The sequence below is a fragment of the Geosmithia morbida genome, assembly GCF_012550715.1.
Source record: "Geosmithia morbida isolate 1262 chromosome Unknown scaffold_23, whole genome shotgun sequence".
Classification (NCBI taxonomy): Eukaryota; Fungi; Ascomycota; class Sordariomycetes; order Hypocreales; family Bionectriaceae; genus Geosmithia; species Geosmithia morbida.
In genome coordinates this window covers 82,738-110,159 of record NW_023336210.1, presented here as the reverse complement: position 1 = coordinate 110,159, position 27,422 = coordinate 82,738, and the positions used below count along the sequence as shown (strand labels likewise).

The window sequence follows — 27,422 nt, the reverse complement described above, 5'->3', positions numbered from 1 at the left end:
ATTTTAATATTAAAATGGCTAGTACGTACTATTTTAATATTAAAATAGCCAGTACGTACCATTTTAATATTAAAAAACCGGTACGTACCTACTTTTTTTTAGTATAAGGTACGTATCCTATTACCCTTACTTAATGACCTATTATCTTATTAGTTGTCACGATTGCTATTTCTTAGCGCTAGCAACTTTAATAGCTAATTCTAGCTTTATTTTATAGATATATAGCTTAAAAATATAGAAATACTTATTTTTTTACCGTAATTAATATATCTTAAAGTTTTTACGCATTTTTCTTATAAGTTATAGATTATTTTAATGTAGCCATTTTGATCCCCCTGTCCGGATATGTAGGTCGAGAGTTTATATAGGAAAAAAACCATTTTAATATCAAAATGCGCGGATCTAGGATGTTAGGATGTTAGGATGTTAGGTGCTCTAAAAGCCAGTGCATTGACTTATATATAAAATCCCACTTGTCATTCAACTTAGAATCTAAAATACGCTCTAAGAGAGAAGCATATCATATCTCCACTGCTCCTGAGGAACATTTTTGTACTTGATGCTTGTGGGGTGTTTAGGCCTCGCTGGAAGAACCCTCCTGATATATAAGTCCCCAACATTTATGCGCTCGTATTTCTTATCTTTGCCCTTATCTTTACAACAATCCAAGACGTCGAAGGTGACTTGAGGGTCCATTGTTAAAAAGAATGGTAGCGAGTATCGCTCCTGGCCAGTTTTATTCCGAACACGATGAACGGTCGCCAGAAAAGCGCTATTCGTTTGTTTTTCTAGGAATTGGCCAACATTGCAGACAATTGTCCCTGGCTTAGGAGGAGCGTCAACCCAAATCCCGTCTTGATTTAGGACCTCTAAAGCCGGGACATTGTCTTGTAAAACAAGCGTGAGCCCTATATAAAAGAGTGTCAGCACATTATTTCACTTGCGATATGGGTGAACTTACAGGAAAAGTCAGCATGGGCGCCCAATCCAACATTGATTTCCCCATCCTCCACTGGAGTGGGAGGGTAATGCAGAGCTCTCATGCCAGTGATAGGAAAAGTGAACATATCATCAAAGGCAGTCTCCTCCAATCCAAATGCCAACGCGAGTATCTTGGCAAGCTTCATTGAAAGGGGGAAAGCATGGTTGTAGTATCGATAGAGTCCTTCCCGCCACCAAGGCGCGTCCTTCGGCCAAATATTTTGTGGCTTGGTAATGTTGGACGGGGGTGGTCTACCCATTTTTCCTATATAGTCTTGCTCTGGCTCAATCGCACAGTCGCCCATTGAAAAGGCCTCTTTGACATCTATACGAATTGTTAGCAAAAGTGTTTCACAGAGGGTTTGATCCTGCACCTACCCCCTTTAGTTCGGGAATCAAGCCTTGTTTCTAGGACTGGCTCATATCCTCGGATTGCTAGGCACTTATGCATATGGGCATCCATCTTGGTGTCGATATCCAAAGAAAAGAATCTATGCAAAAGCTGGAAGGTTTCCCGAATCACATCCTCCGGAATGCCATGATTCTTGATATAAAAAAACCCACACTCATGGCATGCATTGTATATCTCTTTGGCAATTCGCTTCCGGGCTTCAATAGAATCACCTTCGATTCCCGAAAGATCTATAACAGGAATAGAGGTGAACGACGTTGGGTTATCCGACACCTTTCGATAAGTGGCCTGTGATCCAGAATGGAAGAAGACCAATTTGCTCTCATCCTGTTTGTCATCAACAACTTTAGCTCTAATTTAAATGATGAAAGAGGAGCACTGACAGGTGTTGGATTAACAACAGTTAGATCAACGACTGTAGAGGTTCTTGCAGCCATAACGACGTCTATTTTCTAAGAAGAATGTTGTAATGATGGAAATGAAAATTGTGTGACATTCTAAACACACTTGCATTTTAAGGGTGTGGCCTCACTTCTATAATCATTTCGGCCGTGGGGCTCTTCTTATCTATCACTCGTGTGCTTTCTATAGAAGTCCCCCCTCACACATCGTGTATGGTGGGTCGGATTACCCGACTCTACTATCTCCTCATCTGACTTATATATTCCGTGCTTTATCTAAGAAAACTTGATCCACCTCAGAGCATTTCCGATTAACATAAACCAAGGCAAAGATAAGTCAACTAGTCACATGAAACCGGTTGTATACTTGACGGGCGATAATCGTCTATATTTATATGAAGATGCGCGTCGTATTAAACAAGGCCATGGCATACTGCATGCTCATACTATTTTGTCTTTAAAGACAGCCCTCTCTACTACCCCCTTTATGCTATATTTACCTTTTTTCTTCTAGACTTTGCGCGCATGAGTGGTGGATGCGATGGTATAAGGCCACGCCACGATAGGCAAATCTAAGTAGCCGTGCTTTTCCATATCTTCAGCAAACCTAGTCAACTTCCCTCATATACTCCATACTGTGTGTCGCATACATATCTGCCCGACTCCCCAATCAATGGGAGAGGCTACTATCCGATTAATTGGGCTAGATAACAATACAAAAGTGCGGAAGATATGCGGGTAGAGGTTAGTTTAACAGCCGACTTGATAACGCTTCAACGGTTTGACTGGGATCCTAGTTCTGACTTATCGTCCCTTAATGCTATGGCCCCCGTCTCTCATGAGTATAATAGATGGCACGTTCCCAGTCCTATTTGTCCCATGTATAATCTCCAAGGACCGTGGATTGTTTCGTCATGACGCTCTCTTTTTCTTTTTTCTTGAAGCATGTCTTCTCGTCCTTCTATGGCAAGGACCGCCCCAAGTTCTTTCTTTGGTGTCCTGAAGGCACCACCTCTAGCGAGAAATGGCTGCTCTTCAAAATTGATTTCTTCATCCTTACTTATGGCTGCCTCGCGTACTTTACTAAGTGGTTGGATCAGGCCAATTTGAGCAATGCATACGTCAGTGGCATGCGTGAAGACCTCAAAATGTTTGGCACGGAGTATAACCTCGCAACAACATGTTTTTCAGTGGGACAAATTTTGGGTCCAATCCCCGCCAACATCCTTCTGACATGGATTCCACCAAGACTTTTACTTCCCGGCCTTGAGCTGCTATGGGCCGTACTCACTGTTGGTACATATGCTGTCACCAATGTTAACCAGGCTAGTATATGCAATCATCGCAAATGTCCCTTCTATGAAGTACTAATATTTCGCTTCAGTTGTATCCGTTGAGATTCTTCGTCGGATTCCTCGAAGGGTCTTGCTTCGTAGGCATCCAGTTCGTCCTCGGATCTTGGTACAAAAGGTCTGAAATTGGGAAGCGCACAGCGGTTTTCTCATGTGCGGCATACGTTGGCTCTATGGTTAGCGGCTATCTTCAAAGCGCAGTGCTTGCAGGCCTTGATGGGAAGAATGGGCTTGTCGCTTGGAGATGGGTCTTCATCATCGATGGAATTATCACCGTCATTGTTGCAATCTTTGGCTTTATCTTCTTTCCAGACACGCCTTATAATACGAAGGCCTTCTACCTTTCGGATGAAGACAAGAAGCGAAGCATTCAGCGCCTGGTGGAGGACGGGCGTGAAGAGACGACCCGTTTCACGTGGGATCTTTTCCTCCGTACGATCAAGTCACGGCATCTCTATATGCTGACAATTCTATGGATGTAAGTTTTTGCCCTCATGCGTTCCAATTATACCGAGTACCCGACCATGCGGGTCAATAATATTTATTTCTAACTACGGACCAGGTTCTGGAACACCACAGTGGGTAAAGTTGCGAACACTGTCATGCAGCTCTACTTGAAAACCGATACGACGCGCCATTGGTCACTCTATGATGTGAACAATATTCCCACATCTATCAACGGTTGGAATATTGTCTTGTCGATGGCTCTTAACATATATGTAGACGCTACGGGCTATCGAATGGCGGCAATCGTGTTTAACCTTTGCATTCTGCTCTTCGGGACCATCTGTCTCGTCATTTGGGATATCCCACTGGGCCTGCGAATTGTTTCCTATATGTTTGCTGGTTCAGATGGGCCACTGTCACCCCTATATTATTCATGGGCCAACATTTTGACTTCTGGGGATACTCAAGTAAGGGCATTGACCTTGGCAATCATGAACTCGTGCGGCGCTGCCCTGACTACAGTGATTCAACAATTCCTATACCCTGTCACAGATGCGCCGCAGTTCGGAAAAGGTTTCAAGGCAAGTCTGGGTTTCATTTGTGGCATGTGCATCTGGGTTCTTCTACTGCGATACTTCGAGTTACAAGAGCTCGAGAGACTGGATGAGATGGAGGAAACTGAGTATGAACAGCAGGAAGAGAAAATCTGATCAGGTCCCTGTGTATAGGATTGTTCTACGCAGAATTTCCTCTTTCCCAAAGAGAGAAATAGTTGGGAAGAAGCTCTTAGAGCACAACAATCATCTTTTTAAATCACAATGCTTAGCACAAACCGAATACTAATGGTAGTAGTGTGCCCATACGACTCCCTCTTGTATATCGCACACGTAAAGTAACGCAAAGAAATAAGACTTGCCTGAATATAAGCCCAAGCATAAGATAATATGAGGGGTTCCCTCCACTTTATACCAGGACAGGAGGGGGTCATCTAGTATTTGCCACCGAAAGACAATTGCGACATCACATTGCTAGCCACAAAACATTTAGATGATCATGTGGGAAGATTCTGACTCGTGGCACAGGCCAGGGTGGATGAAATTTCTTGGGAAAGGGCCCTTGGCTTAATCCAAACTACCCCCCCATTCATCGCCACGTAAATCTTCGGAGTGATGTAGCTTATACAGCTCTTCCACTGCCAAGCTTTGACCTGTCAAGAGATTTGAAGGGTCAGCCTCCAAGATAGAGAGTAGACAGAGGGCTTCCGAAATTACCCTTTGTCTTTCCCTGTAACTATCTACATCGTTGTTATACTGCCCATCATTCCCGATCAGCAACAACACCACTTGCAAAACTAGGTGACCCGTGGGCCAGCTAATCGGGAATATTACAGGGGCCATTTCATTCCCATCAAGGACATTTGAAGATGCATTAGCAAACAAACGCTGATGTTGGGTCAAGCGTAGGCATGCCCTGCAAATTTCTCCACAGACTGTTGTCGGTTTTCCTCCGGGGGTAGGCCACAGCAGCGAAACTGTGAACAGGCCGTGGTAGTAGTGAAGATTACCCCAGTTTTCGAGCTGTCGTTTTCCCTTGGCGAGGGGGACAGATGCGACTACCTCTTTCCAACGAGCTAGCCATTCATCAAGTGCTTTGCGGTACTCTCGAGCATCCACTTGCGCATGGCTGGCATTCTTTGGAGTCACCTTAAGGACCGCACTGTTTATTTGCATCCTGAGGAGGGAGATGAGATAGGAGAAAATTGATACCTGTTCGTCAAAGGTATTCATAACTGGCTTTGTGAGTTCCTAAATAATATTAGACTTCAGGTACAAAATATTCTTACGCTTTCAAGGGGTTCTTTTTATACCTGACGTAGATCGTCCCCAATGATGAGCAATGTTGGCCGGCCAAAGGCAATTGACACTGAACTACGAGATTTTGTCAGCGCTTTACGATGAAAGCTTGATTTTTCATGATGCACGTACCTCTCAAGGCAATACAAGGTTCTCGTGAGTGTACAGAACAGCCAATAGTCTGTATCTTGCTCCATCGATGGTCGATGCGAAAGGTCGAGAAATAGACGAATTGCGAACCCAACATGACGCCAGACATCTCCTGATTCGGGGCTCAAAAGCAAATAAACGGAGACCAGTAAGGTTCTTTGAAAAAGGAGTATGTTGGCCGCCCTGGATGAATGATCGCATTTTACAGTAAACGCAGACATGGCTTTATGGAAATACGCCTTCGCGTTCGATGCCAAAGAGGGCTCGTTGCCCTTGCCAATGTGTGCAGCAATGGCAAGTACCAAGTAGAATATCCCATCTTCAGGATTTGAGGCCAAAGTCGTTTCGTCCATTTCTGGACTGGGTTTCTCATAGTGCTGGGTCAAGATCTGTTCAAGCACTGGCTTCTCCAAGATCGGAAAGAACAAATTGACAGAGTGTTTGAAGAGGCTAAAAAGCCGAGTTGCCGTAGAGGCTGGGGGTCTCTCAATGTCTTGACCCATGCTGCACTGGTCTTGAACGCCAATCCCCAAACGGCTGGCATCGATAAGATCTTGTGGAACCACAAAATGGGGGCTTTGGTTCAACAACCGTAGTAGAGATCCTAAAGAACTTGGAGGTCCGAAAAAAAGTCCAGAAAAGGCTGGCTCGAGGTCCAATAACCCATATGTCAGCGGTCTTTGCGCAGATTTCCCAGCCGGAATGACAACTCCATGACAAGCATGAGATAGCCTTTGTCCCATGGCCGTTTCAGGCTGCGATCGAACAGTAAACGCTCTTATTTGATCAATGAGACCGCAAATCTGTCTATTGAACGGTGGTGGTGATCAGTAATCGAGTGAAACCAGCGTGTAGAAAGTAGATTTCTATTACAATTCACATACCGTAGGGGCACATTGCGCGCCAGCACCGGGTCATAGACGACACATTCCCGAGAAGATCGTTGACACTCTCTGCAAGATGGAAGTTGGCGATGACACCTGATACGTCGATCCCGACAAAAACTACAAGCAGGCAGAGCTTGTATAATGGAATCAAGCTGATCCTCAAAGTTAGATTCGGGGGCCTGTAGGAATTGTTGGGGGTTTTGTGAGCCTTGGGACGTCATATCCTGTAGTCGGAAGTTGGACACAGATTCAGGAAAAACAGGGGGTATATCCAAATCCATCTTCTGGTTCTCGTTTTCCGCATGGAATTCATCGTTTATGAAGTCCCGCCACCAGTTCTCGTCTTCGATGGAAGCATCCGGATTTCCATCCAAGACGAGATCTTGCGGTAATAAAGATACACTGTCCTCAGTTCGTGAATATGAAGTTCGCGGGGGAGGGAATGGAATATTGCGGTGGTGAATGCTGTGGAGTCGGCGTTGTGTTACTAAACAGTCAAGCTCCTCGAGTACATTCATATCGTAAGCAGAGCCGTTGTGACCGATCGGATTTCGAAGGTTCGTATCAACCAACTCACGGACGTATTTCGCCGTGTCTTCAAGGATAGGCCACCGGATAGAGAGAAGGTTAAATAACCTTACGAGATCTTCGAGAGTATCAGAAGAAGCAGTCGACAATCCAGAAGTATCTAGAACGGTGGCATGGTTGCGCAGAGCATAGAGAAGAACCATTCCGGCTTGAAATGCGCGGTTGGCATGTTCAAATACCATGACAGCCCCGCCAGCTGATGCTAGTTGAATGTACAACGCGATGAGCCGAATGGACGCCTTCACAGAAAGGACTAAAGACGTCTCTGAAACGGCTATGTTTCTTGAACATGGCCGGTGCAGTAGTAGTTGGCACTCGTAGGGCGCACAGACGGCCGCTGATGATTCAGCATGTGCATCAACCGATATTTGATCTGCGAGAATCTGGACTAATTCCTGTGTCTTCCAAACCCAGTTGGTGTGGTTATTTTCATTCGTTTGACCTGGTATAGGTTGGTCAAAGAACTGGACGCCATGGATTCCAGATTGGAGTAGACAGATGCGTGTACAGAATAAAAATAGCCTTTCTTTTGATTTTCGCAATGATGCCAATCTGAGCCCTTCGGTAATATCCATCTGTGGATCACCGCCATTATAGGGAAGTTTTGTCGTAATGTGCTCATCGCTGAGTGAAATGGGACATCCTGATGAAATAGAAACAGTCCTGTCGACTTGATATACCTGCATAGGTTTAATCAGCCTATTGCGTCATTTCGCAACACATGACTATATATCACTAACCACCCAGAATAATCGTCGCCTCATTTCGGCATAAATAATGCTCGAGCTATCGGTTACCCCTAGATCCGGATCTTGATGTAAACCAAGGCTTACAGCCATGCGCACCGATTCACCCGTCAGGTACCAGAGATTGACGGCGTAGGGTAGTAAAAGCGCCAGTTGTATGAGCAGGAGTAAGCACTGCAATGACAGAATGGACGAACTCCGAAGCAAGACGTCAATATGACGCATAGCATCTGAGAGAAGCGACTCACTCAGAGCAGCTACTTTCTGAAAGTCGTGGCTCTTTGAGGTAAGAGAGCTGATTGCCAAGACCATTGACACAATAAAGCCGTGAGCGTTGGGCGTATCCATATCATCTTCGACACTCTGCACACCGCTCTGACTGTAGAATCTGTTGAAATGATTGACCAAGTCGTCATCATCGAAGCATGGAAACCGCGGAAGTAAATCATCTCTGTAGTTGTCGAAAAGGCGCCGTGCGACGTAAATGGGGATATCTGCGGAAGTAACACGGGGAAACGGGCTAGCATATGCCCTTCCAGATGCCCGTGAACGGAACTCATGGTATATTCCATGTATGGGGATTTTTAAGGGCGGTCTTTCTGAGGGGTAGAATAGCTTCGCTCTGTACTGTAGCTTTGTGTGACATTTTACAACACGCAGTGTTGAACGGCTCGTTACTGAAACGGCGACTATCTGGGCCAGTTTCGCATGGTTGCACGCCGGAGGGGACTCTGTTGCTTGCTCCGATGGTAGATTGATTTGATTCGCATCAACGTACCCTGGGTTTAAGTCCATAGTTGCAGCGTTGAGACGTTGGCATTCAGCTAGACGATGCTCAAGGTACTGGAGAGGACTAACGAAGATTGTCAACGGGAATTGCATTGTCAAGTACTCTGATACCGTAATTGGGTAGAGCATACCTTCGGGGGATCTCACTTGACGTTTGCCTGTTTATGGCAACACAATCTTCCCCAGCCTTCACACATCGGGTGCATTTTGGAGCCCCCTTATCACACTGGTCCCAAACCCGGCAATGTCAGACTTGGTGCCAAAAAGGGAATAGAAATACAATTTACCTTTTGTTTGAGCCTGTGGCATCGAGCGCAAGCAGGCGTGGACTGATGTCTCTTTGTCTTCATCGGTTTATGGCTAGAATCCATCGGTTTGAAAACAGGAAAATCAAATATAGAAGCAGCTCCCCAGAACGCCGCGACCTTTTATTTGGGGGGTGGAGGGAGGTTTGCGGATTCTAGAGTGCTGTAGTCGTTTGGTGATAGGCATAGGCTAAACTAAGGATAAAAATTGCCCAGTTATTACAACATTTATATGGATGGAAGAAGTTCTGGATTTACATAATTACTATTATCAAATAAAGGGCTATACTATGTTTTATGGAGCCGAGAAACTCTAGGGCCATACGACTTGACAAGCCATGGCCCACGACGTTGGGCCTACGTCCGCGACTGTGGTATTAATATTATTAATAATACTACACAAATGCCTCGCCCCACTCACCAACCCCCTTCAGTCAGTCAGACTGCTCAAGGTAATAGGAAGTCGATTGCCTCTATCGCATCCTAGCCACCACGAGTACGGACGTTTAGCACTTATCATGCACAGGGGTAGAAAACTGGGTAACGTATTACAATGCCAAATTCACGTATAGGGTTTACCATTGTCGTCTTTCGTAATGTTTTTAGACGGAAAAAGAGATAAAAGAGGAAGACAAAACGTATTATGAAATAATGTGCAGCTTAAAAATACGCTACACTAATCCCAGGTACCCAGAAGGTAAACCCCCTGCGCATGACCGAGCCAACACTACCACTATGGTCTTCTCTCCCGCGATTGGTGCTCTAGTCTTTTCCCATCCCTCCCTGATCAATGGCTTGGGAACTAGAGTCCATGCCTTCAGCTCAAAAGTCTTATGAGCCTCCCCGCACGCTAATTTCTTGATCGCAACGTGGTCGGCAGAAACATCTTGACCATCCACTATTACCTCAGCCACTGGCTTCGCGTCACCAAGACCATCCACTATCTCGATCGTACCTTGAATTTCCACTTTGAGAATTCCCGCGCTCTGATCATGGGTAGATACGGAACACTTTTCAATCATCAGGATTGGCCTTGGAGCCCTAGTAGAGGGCGCAGGATGTCCATTTAATGGGATAGTGTCTGACTCTAGGGCCGGTGTATGAATCGGAGATTCCCTCAAACGTGTCTTCTTTTCGAACGCATTGGCCCAGCGTAAGAGATTTTCATCCTCGTATGCACGGCCAAGAAACATGAGTCCAACAGGGATTTTTTTGTCTGCAAGAACACCCATCGGAACTGTCACAGACGGGATGCCCAGGTGTCGTAGTGCCCGGTTGCCATTGCTATAAAATACGCCATTTTTCCAAGAAAGATCGGCACTTATCTCATTGACATCCGCGTCGGCTTCGGCCACATCACCACAAGCAGGGAAGGCGAACATATCGCACCCAAGTTGTTCGAGATAGTCATCGAAAAGTTGCTTGCGCATGGCCTCAAGAGCTTTCACAGCCTCTTCCAGATTCTCCAACTCGTACATAGAAGGGTTTTCTTGCACATAACCCGCCAGTTTTCCCCAATGCAGGGAGTTCTCAGTCGGTAGGTGTTTGTACTCAGCCGGGCCGCGCATGGTCAGCGGGAAAATCTCGAACTCGTCCTTGACGTCTGACAAGCTGCAGCAATTGGGATCTTGGTTGCTACGTAGAAATTTATCCCAGCCGTGAGCAACCAATGGGCCACGCTCGTACCAATTCCAATTGTGCGGCAAGCGAGCTGCCGATTCGCTGGAGATGAATATATCCGGGTGCTCGTAAGCTGTGACAGCTGGGAAGTCGGGCACTTCGATAACTTCAGCACCTAAGGCTTCCAGGTTTTTCTTGGCCCCCTCCCAAAGCTCGATGACACCTGCACTTGTTTCCACGGGAGTGGCACCATCCGGGGCTTCCCCGCCAATGTACATCGTTGGGACTGCAATGCGAAGGCCTTTGAGAGATGTCGTCTTGGCCATGTCCCGGAAGTAGGTGGGGGACAGGTGCTTGCCACCCCATGGCTTTTCCAGACTTATAAAGGGCTGGTCACGCCAGAAATCGCCCTCAGTGATCAAATCGTCGGCGGTAATGACTTTGAGCAGGGTCAACATGTCGTCCATTGACCTTGTGTGTGGCACAACGACATCGCATGTCGGATACAGGGGCCAGTTTCCACGGATGGATATCCAGCCACGCGAAGGCGTGTACGCGACAAGCGCATTGTTGGAAGCGGGGGAGCGTCCAGATGAGACTGTCTCCTCTGCCATACCAAAAGCCGCCATTGATGTGGCTGTCGAAACCGCAGAGCCGTTAGAGGACCCAGACGCGAAAGCAGCAGCTAGGTACTTCGGGTTGTAGGGGCTCTCAGCGCGACCGTATATCCCTCTTTGCATGCCGCCATAAGCCATGGGTGGCATGTTGGTCCTTCCAAGAACAATGCCTCCAGCATTTTTAATGGCGCTGACAGTGAAGGCGTTGTCGTTGGCGACGAGGTTTTCAAAGGCTGGGGAACCACTGGCAACGGTCATTCCCTTCACCTTGTAGCTGTCTTTGACAGTGAACGGGATGCCTTCCAAGTCTAATTCTGGCTTCCCAGCTGCCCGCCTATCATCTGATTTACCAGCCTCATCGAACACTCTCTCGTTGAGGATAGGGACGGCGTTGAGAGATGGCCCGCGACAGTCGTAACGAGCGATGCGCCGGAGATATCGAGCGACAAGATCGACGCTCGTGAGGGAACCGGATGACAGAGCGAACTTTAGGTCATCAATAGATGCCTCCACGATGCTCAGTGTCGTCATAGTAGCAAAAATGGCTGCAAGATCGCCGGAAGTAGCTCTTAGAGACTGACTGGTTGGCGATGAGAGGCTCTGGAGTGAAGTTGAACTGGGGTTCCGGTGCACGCAGAAGGCTTGCGATGTATTTCCTATCAACCAAAGGAACGGTGAATGTTTACCGACGGAGTTGAAAATACGCTGGGGGGCAGCAGGTCTAAGTACTTCAAACTGAAGTGGAGATTCGCGTCGTTGAGTGTTAGACTAGAAGGGATTTGAGGGCATATGTATTGTCTACCAGATCCACTCCGAGAAAGTAACCACAGATTTGTGGCGTGTTTTCCTACTCCACCATGCGATGTACTCTTAATTGGACGTTGATATATGGAGCAAGGAACGGTCAAGTGAGGGGATGTTTGAAAGACCTGTCACTGGAACACAATAAGCAACTTTTATTGGAATGTACCTAGATTCATTCATAGTAATACTTCACAAGAGGCCTTGTAGGTCTGGTTCTCAGCGTACATTAAGGAGATGGCGTAGGCTTTGACAAACCACTACTACCTGACGCGCTCAAACCCCACTACAGCACTATGCGTACTCAACGTAATACGTATTAATAGCCTTGCATGCCTTCTTTCACTACATTAGTAGCTCTTCCACGAGAACCCCTTCTACGCATCAGACCCAACATTTCAGTATGCCATCGCAAGCCGTACAACGCATCAGCCTACGCTGGCTTCCAGACCCAGCATTCGAGGACTCAGACACTGTTGCCCTCAATGTAGGGGGGTATTTTGTTGACTTGCGCGTCAGTAAAAAGGATCAGACCATACAATGGAGCAGAGCAGGCGAGAGAATCCCCCTTAAAACTAAACCGCGTAAGTGTCACTGCATTATACGGCCCCTAAGCCCAGCCTCCATGCAGTCGTGCTCACTTAAGTACTCTTTTACCCAGCAACGTTCCGATGGACTCATATTATCGACTCTCTGGACCTTACTGTTCCAGATGATGCCCACTTTGAGAAACTTCCTAACGGGGACGACCTTGAAATCGGAACAACGCCCGCGCCTCACTTGGAAAATATACCAACGGACTACGAGGAGGTTTGGAGAGATATAACGGCCAAGAAAAACCCTAACGAGCTCTCGTGGATCCTTCAAAGTGAAGATGGAACGGCCTTCGTGGCCAGAGTTGGCAATATCTACTTAGCCATCCGCAAGGCTTCTGGTGAAGCTTTAGCCGCAAGGCGTCAGGACCGCAAGTCAGTTGATGGGAAAGACGTATGGAACGTGACTTTTGAGTCCGGGGATACAGCAACCCTTCCTCAAGCCGTCGACGCGAGCTTGGTTATAGAGGCTAGTGGGAGATTCTCTGAGGGCCAAAAGGTGAAAATTGGTCCGACAAATTACATCAGTAGGGCAGTATCCATTGACTGAATAAGTATAATTGCGGGGAGCCTAAGGATCTCTGGCATGTACCTTGGAGACCGGAAAGACAGGCAGTAGATGGGCAAATTACGCAATTCAAAGATGAGTGTAGATTGAAATAATATCCCGAATCAGGTTTTCCTATTATCGCCACCAGTAATGTGCCAAACCCTTCAGCCCTCCTCATAAGACGGAGACAACCAATATAGCTAGAATACTTTTGACGTAATATGGGTGTCAAATTTGAAGCCGATATCATTCTACGCGTAGTTCCTAACTCAAACCATTACGATACTAAACAGGAAATTTGTGAAAATAGCGGGGTCCATCCCGTGCCTTAGCCCGATCGTAGCTGTTGGCGTGGTCGTCGGATATCCGCTAGCGTCGGCTTTTCGCATCCCCGGTCATACTCCACAATAATATTCCAACCAGCCTGGCCCCTTGCCTTCCCCGTATTAAAAATGGGTCTGGGTTTCCTGTGCCACGCTCGAACGTTATCTCATGGGGGGTTTCTCCATGTCCAAGTATCAGTGGTATTACTGACTGCCCAGTTGTAGAGATATGCGCATGTCGGTTTCTAGAGGTCGTTGCACTAACCCATCTTTGAACGTTAGTAACCATGTTCTTGACTGCTTGGGAGCACGATTGTATGTTTTATATATGTCTATAATATACTAAAATTCCATTCGCCACGCTTTCATGGGATTTGTTTTGATATTTGACTATTCCATGGATATTTACACGTTTGCCAGACAAGTTTGACTTGACTAGCTCATCCTCCATCATATCCTTCATCGCATTACGGCCACAGATATCGTACGATCACAGGTAGCATTCGCAATGCCTCCTTCGCAAGAATTGAAGTCGATCCACAGATCATTTTCTCCAGTGAAGATATCCGAGGGTGGTCCCGATGCGTCCCCTGAGGTTGACAGTAAAAATGGTATTATATCAGGGAATGACGAGATCTTTCAACAAGCAGAGTACAGATCTCTGGGATGGTAGGATCGTTTTTCTCCGGCGTGATGAACATATACCAATAGTTAAACCCCCAGGGTCCGCACTTCCATAATCCTCCTCAAGCTCTGCTTTGCCACTGGAGTCCTGGCAATCCCATCTGCTTTTAGTGTTATTGGGTATGGACCTGGGATCATCCTCCTCGCTTGTTGGGGCGCCATAACGACTTGTAAGTATTCAGGCTTGTCGGTTCCGACATATGAAAAAGACAACTTTCCACTCCCCCCGGGTCTACAATCCAGTAGGTTCTGACCTTTGAATTTTCCGACAGACTACGCCTACATCATGTACATCTTCCGGATGCAGCATGCCAGTGTTCACAACATCGCCGATGCTGCTGCTGTTATGGGAGGCCCCATTGCCCGCGAGATCACCAGTTCTCTTTTCCTTCTTACGTGGATGTAGGCTTTGGGCTCGCTCCTCGACCTGCTTTTGTTTCTCAGCTGACTAGGTGGTGAATCCACAGCCTCGCCTCTGGATCAGGGTTCATAGGTCTATCGCAAGGTTTTCAGACCCTCTCAAGCTACAAAGTATGCGCTGTCGTGTGGACCCTGGTTGCAGCAATTTGCACTGCACTTGTTGCTAGCATTCAAACGTTGGGCAGATTGGCTATCCTTACATGGATCGGCTTCGCCTGTATCTTTACGTCTGTTTTTATTGTTGTGTAAGTCAATATATGCATATTACACTTGACGTCCACGGTCATTTCTAACGAACTATCTGGCGAGTACAGTGTCGGTGTCACTCAGGTCGAGCGGCCCGCTACTGCTCCTCAGCAGGGACCCTACGACATGGATGTCGTTGCAGTAGGATCTCCTGGTTTCGTGAATGGCATGGTCGCCACAATTAACCTATTTGGTGCGTCCGAGTACCACCATATACTACCTGAGCTTTGAAAATTAATCCGACTTCTAAACGATGGCAGCTGGCTTCGGCTCAACTCCGACGTTCATGCCCGTCATTGCTGAGATGAGAAACCCCTCATCATTCCCCAGAGCCCTTTTCACATCCCAAGGGCTCTTAGCTACTTGTTATACCTCATTTGGCACGGTTGTTTATATGTGAGTTCCTGTGTTATACGATATATCTGGAGAGGAAATAAAAGCTGACATTGCTTTATTTACAGTTACTGTGGACAATATGTTGCAAGTCCATCACTAGGCAGCGCTGGCGGAACTCTTGAAAAGGTTGCCTATGGCGTTTCTATACCAGGGTTCGTCATGACATCCACTCTATGGGTACATCTTGCAGCAAAATTCGTGAGTTCTAAATATCCCTGCTATCTGTAGTTGTGATATTTTGCGCTAATTTCTACATCTCAAGCTCCTTGTCCGCATTCTCCGAAATTCTGTTCATTTGCAGGATAGCACGGTGACTCACTGGGTAACATGGCTGTAAGTGCTTCTTCTCACACATTAATTCACCAATTAACTAAACATATTTCTCAGGGGGTCTACCATTGGAATCACTACGGCAGCTTTCATAATTGCTGAAGCTGTCCCGTTTTTTAGCTATCTCGTTGGCCTCATCGGCTCCCTTTGTTGTGCACCGACTTGTGTAAGTTCCGACCTATAGGAATTTATCCCGTTAAGCGGTAGACCGCTCAAACTGACGATGATACATTAGCTCATTATTCCTGCTTGGATGGGCCTGTATATAGACTGGGAGCTCCGCAAGCTCAGCAAGGTCAAAATGGCGTTGTGTGGGCTTCACATTTGTACTGCTACACTGGGCTTTTTCATCACTGTTGTTAGAACCTACACTACTGTTCAGAGTATCATCAACGCCTATGCATCTGGAACAGTCGGAAGTGCCTTTTCTTGTTCTTCCACTATCTAGATAATCTGGATAATAGATGAGTTGTTTGAAATATCTTTGTAAACACACATATCCTTGTATCACACATCCGAAGTAATTAAATTACGTGGCCGCTGGCTAGAAACAAGCTCTCATGGATAAATAGTGCTTGTGATACCACGCAATGTCTAGTGAACGCCCCCATTACTCTACTTCGCAAAGGGCCACTGATAATCATTACTTACCATGTATCAGTAAACCATAAGGTTAAGGGTACATATCAATGATCAACAAATTCCTAGAAACATCCAAACTACGATTAGACTGATATTTTGTTTCTGCGTTACATTCCATGGCCTCAATCTAGTTGTACTCGGGATTTCTTTTGGAATACTGGATTCGATGCGCTATATCATGCTTACAAACGATGGCCTAGGTTGACATGGACAGCTTTCGTTTGAGTGTAGGCGTCCAGCGCGTACTGTCCAAGCTCGCGGCCTATGCCGGAAGATTTGTATCCTCCGAAGGGGATTCCGAAGTGGGAATTGCTGGATGAGTTTAGAAATATCATCCCGGACTGCAACTTCCTAGCCAACCGATGCGCTTTGGAAATATTCTCAGTAAAAACCGCTGCAGAGAGGCCGTAGCAGCTGTCATTAGCTTTAGCAACGGCATCTTCAAACGTGCTAAACTTGGAGATAACAACAACTGGCCCGAAGATCTCCTCTTTGACAATTCTCATATTTTCGGTTGCCTAGAGCAAAAGATGTCAGCATCTATCGGAACAGCTACGCTGGAATAGCAAGATTCCTTGCTGAAACGGGCGACTCACGTCTACAAACACTGTCGGCTCAATGAAGTATCCTTTGTTGCCATGTTTGGCGCCTCCATATATGAGTCGTGCCCCCTCCTGTTTCCCGATTTCAATGTAGGACAATATCTTTTCATATTGCGCCTTCGAAATCTGGGGCCCTTGCCAAGTAGTGTTGTTGAAGGGGTCTCCAATTTTATGATTTGCTTTGGTGACCTCCACGAACTTAGACAGAAACTCATCGTACACACTGTCCTGGACGTAGATTCTTGAAGTCGAAATGCAGACCTAGAGTCTATCAGTATATCTTCTGTTCAAAAATGGTAAAGGAAAATGTATGTTTGGGAAAGCCAGGCATTTCTCTTATCAATGCACGTCGCGGTGAGAGCACTTGCTCAACAGAAGAGACGAGGGTCGAAAGTAGTAAAGCCTTCCATCTGTCCACATATCTAGACATGTCTCCAGATATGCATCTCTTTCGTGAGGTGCTGTGGATTTTCGTTAGACCAACCTGTCCTTGATTGTCCATGATACCGGCATGGCTCCACTTTGCGGCCTGATCAAGGTCTGCGTCGCTAAAGACGATGCTTGGGTTTTTACCGCCACATTCAAGTGTGATATTCTTGAGATTCGAAGCTGCAGATCTCATGATTTCACGTCCAGTAGCAGTGCTCCCTGTAAATGCGATTTTGTCAACATCCATGTGTTCAGCAAGGCATCTTCCGGTAATAGCCCCCAGTCCTGGGATGATGTTGACAACGCCGGCCGGAAAGCCTGCTTCGATGACGAGCTTTCCGAAGTACAAAGCTGAAAGGGGCGTCTGTTCAGCGGGTTTCAGGACAACAGTGTTTCCACACGCCAGCGCTGGTGCAACCTTCCAAGCAAGCATCATGAAAGGATAGTTCCTATGATAGTTAGTTCTCATCTCTGTATTAAGTCTTAGGAGCCGACTGTTAGACAATGTCGCACCAAGGGATTATTTGACCACACACGCCCAGCGGCTCTCTCAAAACGTAGGCCAGTTTTGACGGCGACGTTTCAACTGTGCTGCCGCTGAGCTTGTCTGCAGCGCCAGCATAGTATTTGAACACGCTGTAAGCGCACGAGATATCCCCGTTCAAAGCAGCGTGATACGTCTGAAGGCCACAAGGTACATCAACATATTGTCAGGACACAGATACGGGTCGTATAATGATTGAACTGACCTTTCCATTGTTGAAAGCATCAATGGCGGCGATGATCTCGCGATCCCTGTCGACAAGGGTAGCAAGCTTGTACAGTAGATCCCCGCGTTCAGCAGCAGGTAACTCAACCCATTCACCTTCAAACGCGATCCTCGCAGCTGAAACAGCTAAATTGACATCTGACTCCGAAGCACCTTTCAGACTCATGATGTCTTCCTCAGTTCTGATAATCTCTTGTCAATACTTCAGGGTCCGACACACATAAGTGAGGCAACGCAAGGCAGCATAGGGACCTACGTGGGATTTACCACAGTGAAATCATCCCCCGAGCCCTGTATGAATTGATTGTTTATGAAGAGTCCGTTTGGCTGGTCGTATTTGACGCCATTGGGTAGTGTAATCTCCAAGGACAACGGCATTTCTACTTGGTTTCGTGACGGTTTGAGATTTGAGTGTGTAAAGAGGAGGTGAAGGCGGTTGTGAGAGATCTTTCACAGCCAAATCTTGGGGCTCGCTCGTATTCTATTATTACATCCGTAACGACTCTTCTTGATTGGTGGGTAAAGGCTGGATGATCATGTGGAGTTTCTGTGTAGGATGTTACGCGCTTGTCTCGTCGCTGAATCCCGAATCTAGCGGATTTCCGAACTTCCACTCTTCAAGTATCCATGCCTGTCAGAGACCATCAAGCCCGCTGCTGGTGCACTTATAATCGGGTTTAATCACAAAACATTTCGAAATAGGCATTTGTCGTCTTTAATGTGTATCGAATAATACATCGTACATGTAGTCCCTGGGTATATTTCCATGGCAGCAACAGCAGTCACGCGCTACCATCAGCAGGTAGAATTAGGACGTCGTTCAGATAGTTTTTCTTTTGTATTTACGATCATCGCTATGTTCAACCGTAGACTTTTTAGCGTCTAACACGTGTCAGTGAAAGGAGGGGGGGTCAACCACACATGCAACATTACAAGAAGGGTGAGAATAAAATACAAAGACAGGGCTTATGCAGGATGGCGCCAAAGTGAGCCTATGGCTTACAACCTCATGGGGTTACCTAGGATATAATATTATTCTAAGGGTCCTCTATGTTTACTATAGATTTTTTTTTCTACTTTCAGCGTCTAGACGTTTGGCATTATGGACTCTCATGCGACAGGGTTGTATAAAGTATGAGAGGGGTGTCGTGGAGCGCACGTTATAGGCACGCAAGTAGACAGAATGGACTTGGGTTCTAACACACGACACAATGTATCAAAAATGCAAAGCAAACTCGGGATGAAAACGACAACATTCTAGCTCCTTTATGCAGACACGTTTATCCCATTACGTCCCCTCCCTGGTGGGTTTCGGGGAAAGTAGGCTATGAGCACCTTTACATTCCCTTTTATGGCCATCTGTAAGCCAGAGGAATGTTCGTTTCTTGTTAGTGTGTCTTGTGGTATGCCCGCTGATATGTGTGTATTGATTGTTGTTCTTGTCTATACTAGGAGGGACGGATCCGAGATTATTATAGTCGAGTCCCTTTTACCTAAGCTATAGATAAAATAAACGATAAAAGTATGACAACTACTAATGACCTAACCTACTATTTAAATATAAGCTGGAAGTGTTTATAGTATTCATAAAGACATTATATTATCTATCTATATCTAATACCTTCTTGCTATTTATAATCCTTACCGTTCCTCTCATAAAGTCTTGCTTATATGTTGATATTAATGTCTATACTGTCGGACTCGACGCCGTCCTTATTAGAAAATAACATAGGGATAGCTCAACTTTCCCGCCTACCAAAACGGAGGAAAATTATGATAGTAGATTTAATGCTTTAATTACTATATAATAGCTATTAGCCATAATCACCTACTATTTATCAGTAGTTATAGATCTTATTACATATTTGAATACTAAAATATACATAATTATTCTATTTGGCCTTCCTGCTTACCTTATATATATCTTTTTAGCCTATTAATATGGTTGTTTTATATATATATAAGCACTATTATACTTAATAGCATAATATTACAGTATAGGATAGGATTAAAGTTCCTATTCAACAGTCTCTAGTCCACCCCACTTTTCTTACTAGCCAGTAGAGTTATTAAGAATCGATATTTTAACTTTGATATTAAATAATAGATTATTAAGCTCTTTCCTAGCAATCTAGATAGTACAGATTAAAAGAGTAGTAGCTATATTTAATATCTAGCATACCAACCCCTAGTCTTTTTAATAGCTGTGACGTTGGGGTCAACTCTGAGCTACAGGGTAGATAGAGATAATGTCGTTTTATATTAGCGAGATAGTTAGGATGTCGTACTAAGCAATAAGGCAGTTATAGTCGTAGGTACTACTACTAAAAGGAACTAGAGTTTTAGAAGAAGCGTTAACTATATTATCAATAGCTAGGTAAAGAGTGACTAGGCTATAGAAATAGTGTTAACTATATACTGGATTTAGGTCCCTTAGATCGTAGTGAGCTTCGGTATAGCTCGTGGTGATCTATCTAGGGGATCGTGGTGAGCCACGTAGGGAATCACTATAATCTAGGACGGAGTGGGTGTTATAAGTGAATGTAAGAGTGATGAGTAAGAAAAAATGTAGGGTATACATGAAGGCCACATAACGGGTCGTAATATACTAGATGTTCGCTAAAATTAAGTGTCTCTATAAATGAAAAGTTTTATAGTTTAAGAGGATAATATAAGCGGTATCTTATAGTATTAATTTAAAGGAGTTACAGTACAAGGTATAGCGTACTACTAGTAAACGTCCTTTATTAAGTAGGGGGATGTTTTTAGATATTAAGATTAATACGTTCTTATCATCTAATAGTATAGCGCTATTGTTATACTTTTTGTGTGTCTTTAGGGTAACCTAAAAAATAGAGATGTCTTTAATTGCTAGATTCGATAAGGACGGTGCCGGAACTTATTATTATACTTTTTATGTTATATAGTTTTTCTATAATAGCTATACCTATCGTTTTTCAGTGTAGATATCATTTAAGAGTCGACCTTAACTGGTGAGGGCTCTAGAGTTTCTAGTATTACTATTATATAAAGCGAGGGTAGTTATTAAGGTGTCTAGCGGGTTCTTATATATTTTCAGCGTCGTTATACCCTTTCTATTTCACTAAGTATTATACTTCTTTTTATAGTATCATTTACTAATAATTTATTCCAGTTTATACTCGTTTTAGACTTTAATATATAGTTAGTATTCTACATTTTATAGTATAGGTTCTAGTAATATACAAAAATTAGGGTATATCTTTATTTTTAAGGGTAATAATCGTTTATTGTTAGTATATAAAGGTGCTTCTTTAATCTTAAATAGTGTAGGTTTCTTATAATTAAACTTCCAGCTTAATCATATATTTTAAAAATTTCATTAGAGTAGGTAGACTATATCCCCTTTCTAGAAGATTAATCTTTTCTTACTATAGTATTTTACTATTCTTTAGCGAATAAAGGAAAGTTCTTTCTATATTTAGGAGTATACTAATTATAGATAGTTAATATAAAGTTTTACTTTCTCTCTAAGTAATCCTAGCAACACTATTTAGTATATTTCTAGGTTAAATCTACAGTTGCTAATGATATTTTTGTGAGAAACATATATATAAATCGTTCTACATTTGATGTTTTTTTTGCATAGTACAAAGTAGGTATATTTTATAAGTCTATTAGAAAGAATGAAAGTACTATTATATGTAATATTTATTATTAGTTCTTTCAAGGTTTATAGTTCTATAATATACCTAAATACAACAAATTTCTATAGTTGTAATAGTACTAGTAATAGTTTTAGTTCTCTATATATTTTATATCTAGTAGCCTTACTATAAGTATAATCTGCAACTAACTATAGCATTCTATCTTTTTTAAGAATAAACATGATAATGTATCTACTTTATGTTTAATTAGTAAAGGCATTAAATTCTCGCTTTCTCTTAAATAATAGTTCTTAATCTTTGTTTTTCCATTAGCACTCATAGGTATAGTGCCCCTTCTTACTATATTTATAGTAAGTCTCCTTTAACTTATTACACATTATATCTAGTTCTATAGGTCTAGTATAAGCCGTTCTACTCTGTAAAATGCCTAGATAGCGTTACTATCCTCTTTAGTTTTGATTATTATATTAGTTAGCTTAATTATCATAAAATAGTCCTTAATTATAATTCGTATTTTAGCGTTCTTTAGATTATTTATAGGGTAAAGCTGTCAGGCTGAATGGCAGAATAATATAGGTAAAACCCTCGTTGAGGGTTTTGGATTGGAGGAGATTTATTGTTACGGCCCGTTATGCGACCTTCACGTGTACCCCACAATTTTCTTACTCATCACTGTCTTTCCCACTTACACACAACAAAAGTGATCGCCTTGATCGTTTAGCGATCGTAGCGATCACTAACTAAGCGATCACCTCGATCACCTAGCGATCGCAATGATCACTCTTCACGATCATTGCATCCCTTTAGCGATCGCTTAGTATATAGTCAACCTCATTTCCATAGCCTAGTCACTCTTTACCTAGCTATCAATACAATAGTCAACGCTTCTTTTAGAACCCTAGTTCCTTCCACAATTAGCACCTGCGACTATGACTGCCTTATTGCTTAGTTAGACGCCCTGACGGCCTCGCCAACATAAAACCGACACTTCTCTGACTACCCTGTAGCACAGAGTCGTACCAATCGTCACATTTATCTAGATAATTATTCACCAATGTGATAATAGAAAAAGATTTAAAATCAGGCCTTTTACTAACCTTCCTATTAATGTGTGTTGTTGCTATATATACAAGGGAAATAGTGACTATACAGGTGTTTCGTTTTATTAGGGAAGAACTCTAATCAGACCGGCATAACATCTTCCAGCGGCTTATTCAGCTGTTTAATCCGACACAAGCCCCTCGCATACATCTCGCATCCAAAGCTTGTTTTTATGTGTATGTTTCTTATGTGTGTCTCCTTAAGGGACATTATTTAGGTAGAGGTATATAGGAAATCCCTAACCCATAGCTATTTTTATATAGAGGGAGGAGTCAGGTACTGGTATATCATCCCTTGGAGTGTCCTTTATTCGTGACAATCTCACATTTCCGCTCGATAGCTAGCTAGATAATCGTCATCGCCTTGTGCGTCGTTCTCGGGAGACCACAAAAGGCTTCGCACCACCGTACCGGCAAGTACGAGTGCGAGGGCTGCCTTGTTGTGTGATCTCATAACGTTTTTGTTCTTCTTTCTATCTCTAAAGCTATCTCGATTTTGCAGTGAGGATAATAAAGTGCGTTCTATGCGCCCGGCAGATAGTTCTGCCGGGGCCGGTATCCATAACCTTCTTCGAAGCTCCTTATGTCACATTTGTGCCACAACAGCACTAATGCCTGCTTGCAAGGGCGTGTTGCCACCCTGCTGTCAGGGCCCATTTTAGGAATTTTACAGAAGTGGGGCAAAATGACCTTGGCTCTCCGGAAGCTAGCAATGGCAGATAATCAGAATTTCAGGAATTAACTAGGTTGACTACCACTCGCATCCAAAGATGCAAATATGATACTGTTTTCTGCCTGTAGTGATGCTAAGAGCGCCTTTCCTTACCATGGGAATTATTCTTCGCATAATATTCATAGCGAGTAACTGTTTTCTCGCGAAACTTCCTCCCATAACGAATAAAGGCACCAAACCCAGAAAGAATAACACAGACTATAAGAAGAATAGTGACAAGGACATATTTCAGTCCGATCTTGGCCTCCCATGGGTCCAGGGCAAAGATAAAGCTTGTGCTAAAAACATTTCGAATGACAGTGACGCTTACCAGCGCCGGGCCAATAATCTAGATTTTCATTAGTTCCAATCAACATTTATCCAATGTACAGGGTGGAAACCTACATCTTTATAGGAGTCAGTAAGATATGTAATCGCAATACTATTGATCGGTGCGATGCCGAAATTGTAGAGGCCTAGCCCAACCGCGATCGAGAGCCATGAAAGGTGCTCGGAGAGACCGATTCCGAACAGAAGCGCTCCGGCGGGGACAAACAACAAGAATGGAATGACACACCACAATCGCATCTCTGGGTGATATACACCGTCGTTGCGACGAGATTTGTAGATGATCCACCAATCACTGAGAGGCCCAACAACCACGGCACCGAGAGTGACTCCTATCATTTTTGGGACGCTCATCAGCCCTATGCTGTCCGAGGACCAGTTGTAGGGAGGTTCCGGTAGAAATGATGACATTGTAGTCGACATGACGTCACCCAATCCAACCAGGATCCCATAGACAAGTGCAACGTGACCAACTGCTGGTATCGTAAATAATATGGCAAACGGCTGCAACATCTGTTGAATGATGACAGAAACAGAAATTGACGAGGAAACTGAGGCACGATCAATGATGGATAGCTTCTGCCAATAGGTTTTCTTTGGAATGGCGGGGTCAAAGTCGGTTTGTGGGCTCGCATGGTTAGAAGACTCTAGGTCTCCTAGAAAGTCCGATGATGTCCCCTCTGGAGCCTCATCCTTTCCGTTAATAACGAACTTTGTACCCGCCGATGATGTCTTGGCATCCTCTCCAACATCAGTTTTGTCGACTGAATCCGCCAGGACCGGATCGACGGAGGCCACAGCGGGAGGAACGAATCTGGTTTCTTCATACCCAAAGTAGAACAGTAAGATTGAGAACCCAAACACAACGCTGTTCCACCACCAAATCCATCTCCACCCCTGAGCCGCAGTGATGAAGCCAGCAATCAGTGTCCCCAGGTTACTAGCCAGTAGCCATGTCCATACATAAATGGCATTCATGCGCCCTCGCTGATGTAGGAAGAAGACGTCGGCAATTGTCATCTGAACGATTGCCTCAGCAAGACTGGCAACGAAACACTGGACCACGTTGAACGCTATAATATCCGCCGGCGTTTGCAATTTCGCAGACCAAACACTGACACCACATTGGATGGCGGCTGTAATAATATATAACGGGCGACGTCCATAATTCAGGGCGAAGGGTATCATGAATATAGACCCGACCCCAAGAGCTGCACATCCGGCAGCATAACTGTCGTTTAGGATCTCGTAACTGAATCCAAGCTCCTTGTTCATTGGGCCCCATGTAGGCGTTGGTGCATTGATGCATTCTGCTACCATGGAGACGTAAAAGCAGACCAGCGCAAAATTCCAGTATTTTCGTCGTGTTGACCAGTTGAGAGGATCGTTCACATCGCGGGATGGCCGTGGTTGAAGGACGATTTTGCCCTTGCCTCTGCCAGTGGCATTCGCCTTCTCGAGATAAACGGTGCCGGGTGGCCATAGTTCAGTGCCATCTCTAGTTTCAATGTTGGGCATTTTAGACAGCGTTAAAAAGAGAAAACAAGTTTCAAAGTATGCAAAAATAAGAATAGTCAAGGCATGTAGATTGATTTGAAGCAGGTGAGAGTCAACGGACGGTAGCACTTGGTGCTCTTTAATAGGTAGAGATACCGGCCATTAGGCAGTTTTATTCCTTTTCGCCTCATTTCCAATCTTTCCATCTGCTGAACGATATCAGAGAAGGGACCTTGCAAATCGTTCATATTGCATTGATCGTTATCTTTAACAAGTCTGGGATGTTGCTTTTCAACCCCGAGATTGATTACGACGTGCCAATTCGAAGCGAGGCAACGGCTGGTTATCAGACCATACCATCCGGAATAACATACAGGACTAATAGGAGGGAAGAGTACCGCGTTGATAAGAAAGCGTCCTGATGTCAGCTGCCGACGATACTGCCGTATTAGGACTTTTTTTTATCGGAGCGGAGTGGGGTGGTGATTGCCGACTTCCTTTCGAATGCACACGGGGAAGTTGCTACTCAATATTCCGGCCTTGATCACTTGACTAATCGAGCTCATAATGATGTGACATTTCCTCGTAATTCGTCACCACACAACAGAATATAAGACTACCTATTTCCCTACGGTCTTTTAACACCTCTCATTCGCCCAGTCGCGAATTATTTTCTCAATACCAGCCCCGTTCAAGATCTAAACAACGGGAAATCATACACGAACAAGAAAAGCAGACAAACGGGCCACAACGAGAAAAGATATTACAACACAAGATGACTTCTCTTTCTGCGACCAATTATGAGGACGCCACGTCTGCAAGCATAGGAAGGAGCCGCTCGGGATACCCCAAACAGGATGGGTCCTCTGTATCAGCCTGGTTGGAGGCTGCTCAAGGCGATGCCCTTCTCGATCATTCTTCGGCACCAACCCTTCCACCTGAGGCAGATATTGTCATTATCGGCTCTGGCGTGAGTATATCCGGTTGCTGCATCCACGAATTCCTAAAACAAATTCTTAAAACAAATTCTCATTAACCAATAGTTGAGTGGTACTCTTATTGCACACCATAGTATCGAGACTTGGCCTGATAAGAAAATTCTGGTTCTGGAAGCCCGACAATTTTGCTCTGGTGCTACGGGCCGAAATGCGGGACATTGCAAACCGGATCAATGGCGCGGGTTCCCAAAGTATGCGGAAAAGTTTGGTGATGAACAAGCCTTGAAGGTATTTCTAGATATTGAACTACAGCCAGAAGGCAGACCGTTGCTAATGGCCATTCTCAGATACTGGAAAATGAGCAGCAAACCTGGACTCAGTTGGTTTCCTATGTGAGGGAAAACGATGTTGCTTGCGACCTCTGGGTTGGTGACACATTTGACGTCCCTGTCACAAAGGAGGCTGCAGATGCCGCAGCATCTGCCATGAAACGTTTTATGGCTGCTGGTGGAAAAACCGAACACATTAAGATAATCAACGATCCCAAAGCTGCAGCAGAGGTAGGAAAATACTACTATTTTACGACAGTACAGTAATAGCTAACATGGTAAACATAGTTGACTCTCATTAAAGATGCGAAGGCCTGCTATGCATGGCCCGCATCGACCCTCAATCCCTGGAAGCTTACAGCCCACATTATGCGTGATAATTTAAAGAAGGGTCTCGGTTTATACACACATACTGAAGCCAAAAGCGTTGTTCCCTCTTCAGGGAGCCCACTGGTTTGGAGCGTACAAACATCTCGCGGGAGCATCAGATGCTCACAGGTTGTTTACGCGACTAATGCCTACAGTTCGGCTGTCCAGCCATCTTTGGAGGGCCTCATTAGCCCTTATCCTCACATATGCACCAACGTCATTCCATTAGTGCCTTCCCATCAACCGTTCCCTCTGCGTAACTCCTACGGAATTCTCACGAATAATGGTTTCTTCTCCATTAATCCCAGACTGCCTCGGGGAGGGTCAATCTTGTTTGGAGGAGCCAATCCGGGTCAGGCTGAGTACACAGACTGGCTACGACCATACCCGGAGAAATTCATCAACGACAACCAGAAAAGCTTCGGCTCCATTTCAAAAGCTGTACGAGAACTTGCTTTGTCTCAACTGCCTGGCTGGGAAGCCTCTATGAGCGAAGCAAGACATTATGAAAAAGGATGGAGTGGAATCATCGCATTCGTCAGTACCCCC

The 27,422-nt window shown here is 44.7% G+C and overlaps 7 protein-coding genes across 7 annotated transcripts in view; 4 read left to right on the top strand and 3 right to left on the bottom strand.

Annotated features, from left to right (window-relative positions):
• Window positions 1-2,708: 2,708 nt before the first annotated feature.
• GMORB2_4748 (MFS transporter, ACS family, pantothenate transporter) lies at window positions 2,709-4,303 on the top strand (the record flags this gene model as incomplete). Its single annotated transcript, XM_035466722.1, has 3 exons — window positions 2,709-2,984; window positions 3,179-3,624; window positions 3,709-4,303. The coding sequence occupies 3 exons, from the start codon at window positions 2,709-2,711 to the stop codon at window positions 4,301-4,303; spliced, it is 1,317 nt and encodes a 438-aa protein (XP_035318135.1).
• A 5,279-nt stretch (window positions 4,304-9,582) lies between these two features.
• Window positions 9,583-11,679, bottom strand: GMORB2_4747 (Asp-tRNAAsn/Glu-tRNAGln amidotransferase A subunit or related amidase; the record flags this gene model as incomplete). Its single annotated transcript, XM_035466721.1, has 1 exon — window positions 9,583-11,679. One exon carries the CDS (start codon window positions 11,677-11,679, stop codon window positions 9,583-9,585), a length of 2,097 nt encoding a protein of 698 aa, XP_035318134.1.
• A 673-nt stretch (window positions 11,680-12,352) lies between these two features.
• Window positions 12,353-13,092, top strand: GMORB2_4746 (uncharacterized protein; the record flags this gene model as incomplete). The annotated part of the gene is made up of 2 exons (XM_035466720.1): window positions 12,353-12,533; window positions 12,611-13,092. The coding sequence occupies 2 exons, from the start codon at window positions 12,353-12,355 to the stop codon at window positions 13,090-13,092; spliced, it is 663 nt and encodes a 220-aa protein (XP_035318133.1).
• Window positions 13,093-13,923: 831 nt separating this feature from the next.
• On the top strand, window positions 13,924-15,939 carry GMORB2_4745 (Transmembrane amino acid transporter protein; the record flags this gene model as incomplete). The annotated part of the gene is made up of 10 exons (XM_035466719.1): window positions 13,924-14,084; window positions 14,139-14,269; window positions 14,372-14,501; window positions 14,567-14,764; window positions 14,834-14,958; window positions 15,026-15,161; window positions 15,227-15,359; window positions 15,424-15,494; window positions 15,549-15,657; window positions 15,727-15,939. 10 exons carry the CDS (start codon window positions 13,924-13,926, stop codon window positions 15,937-15,939), a joined length of 1,407 nt encoding a protein of 468 aa, XP_035318132.1.
• Window positions 15,940-16,315: 376 nt separating this feature from the next.
• GMORB2_4744 (aldehyde dehydrogenase (NAD(P)+)) lies at window positions 16,316-18,311 on the bottom strand (the record flags this gene model as incomplete). The annotated part of the gene is made up of 6 exons (XM_035466718.1): window positions 16,316-16,651; window positions 16,730-16,996; window positions 17,220-17,613; window positions 17,699-17,844; window positions 17,914-18,115; window positions 18,190-18,311. The coding sequence occupies 6 exons, from the start codon at window positions 18,309-18,311 to the stop codon at window positions 16,316-16,318; spliced, it is 1,467 nt and encodes a 488-aa protein (XP_035318131.1).
• A 5,175-nt stretch (window positions 18,312-23,486) lies between these two features.
• Window positions 23,487-25,258, bottom strand: GMORB2_4743 (Major Facilitator Superfamily; the record flags this gene model as incomplete). Its single annotated transcript, XM_035466717.1, has 2 exons — window positions 23,487-23,741; window positions 23,798-25,258. The coding sequence occupies 2 exons, from the start codon at window positions 25,256-25,258 to the stop codon at window positions 23,487-23,489; spliced, it is 1,716 nt and encodes a 571-aa protein (XP_035318130.1).
• Window positions 25,259-26,012: 754 nt separating this feature from the next.
• GMORB2_4742 (FAD dependent oxidoreductase) overlaps window positions 26,013-27,422 on the top strand; it is a gene marked incomplete at both ends in the record, with an annotated part of 1,821 nt that continues 411 nt past the window's right edge. The window contains 4 exons of the mRNA XM_035466716.1: window positions 26,013-26,207; window positions 26,281-26,463; window positions 26,523-26,735; window positions 26,793-27,410. Coding sequence (XP_035318129.1) covers window positions 26,013-26,207; window positions 26,281-26,463; window positions 26,523-26,735; window positions 26,793-27,410 — 1,209 coding nt within the window. The remainder of the gene's footprint in view (window positions 26,208-26,280; window positions 26,464-26,522; window positions 26,736-26,792; window positions 27,411-27,422) is intronic.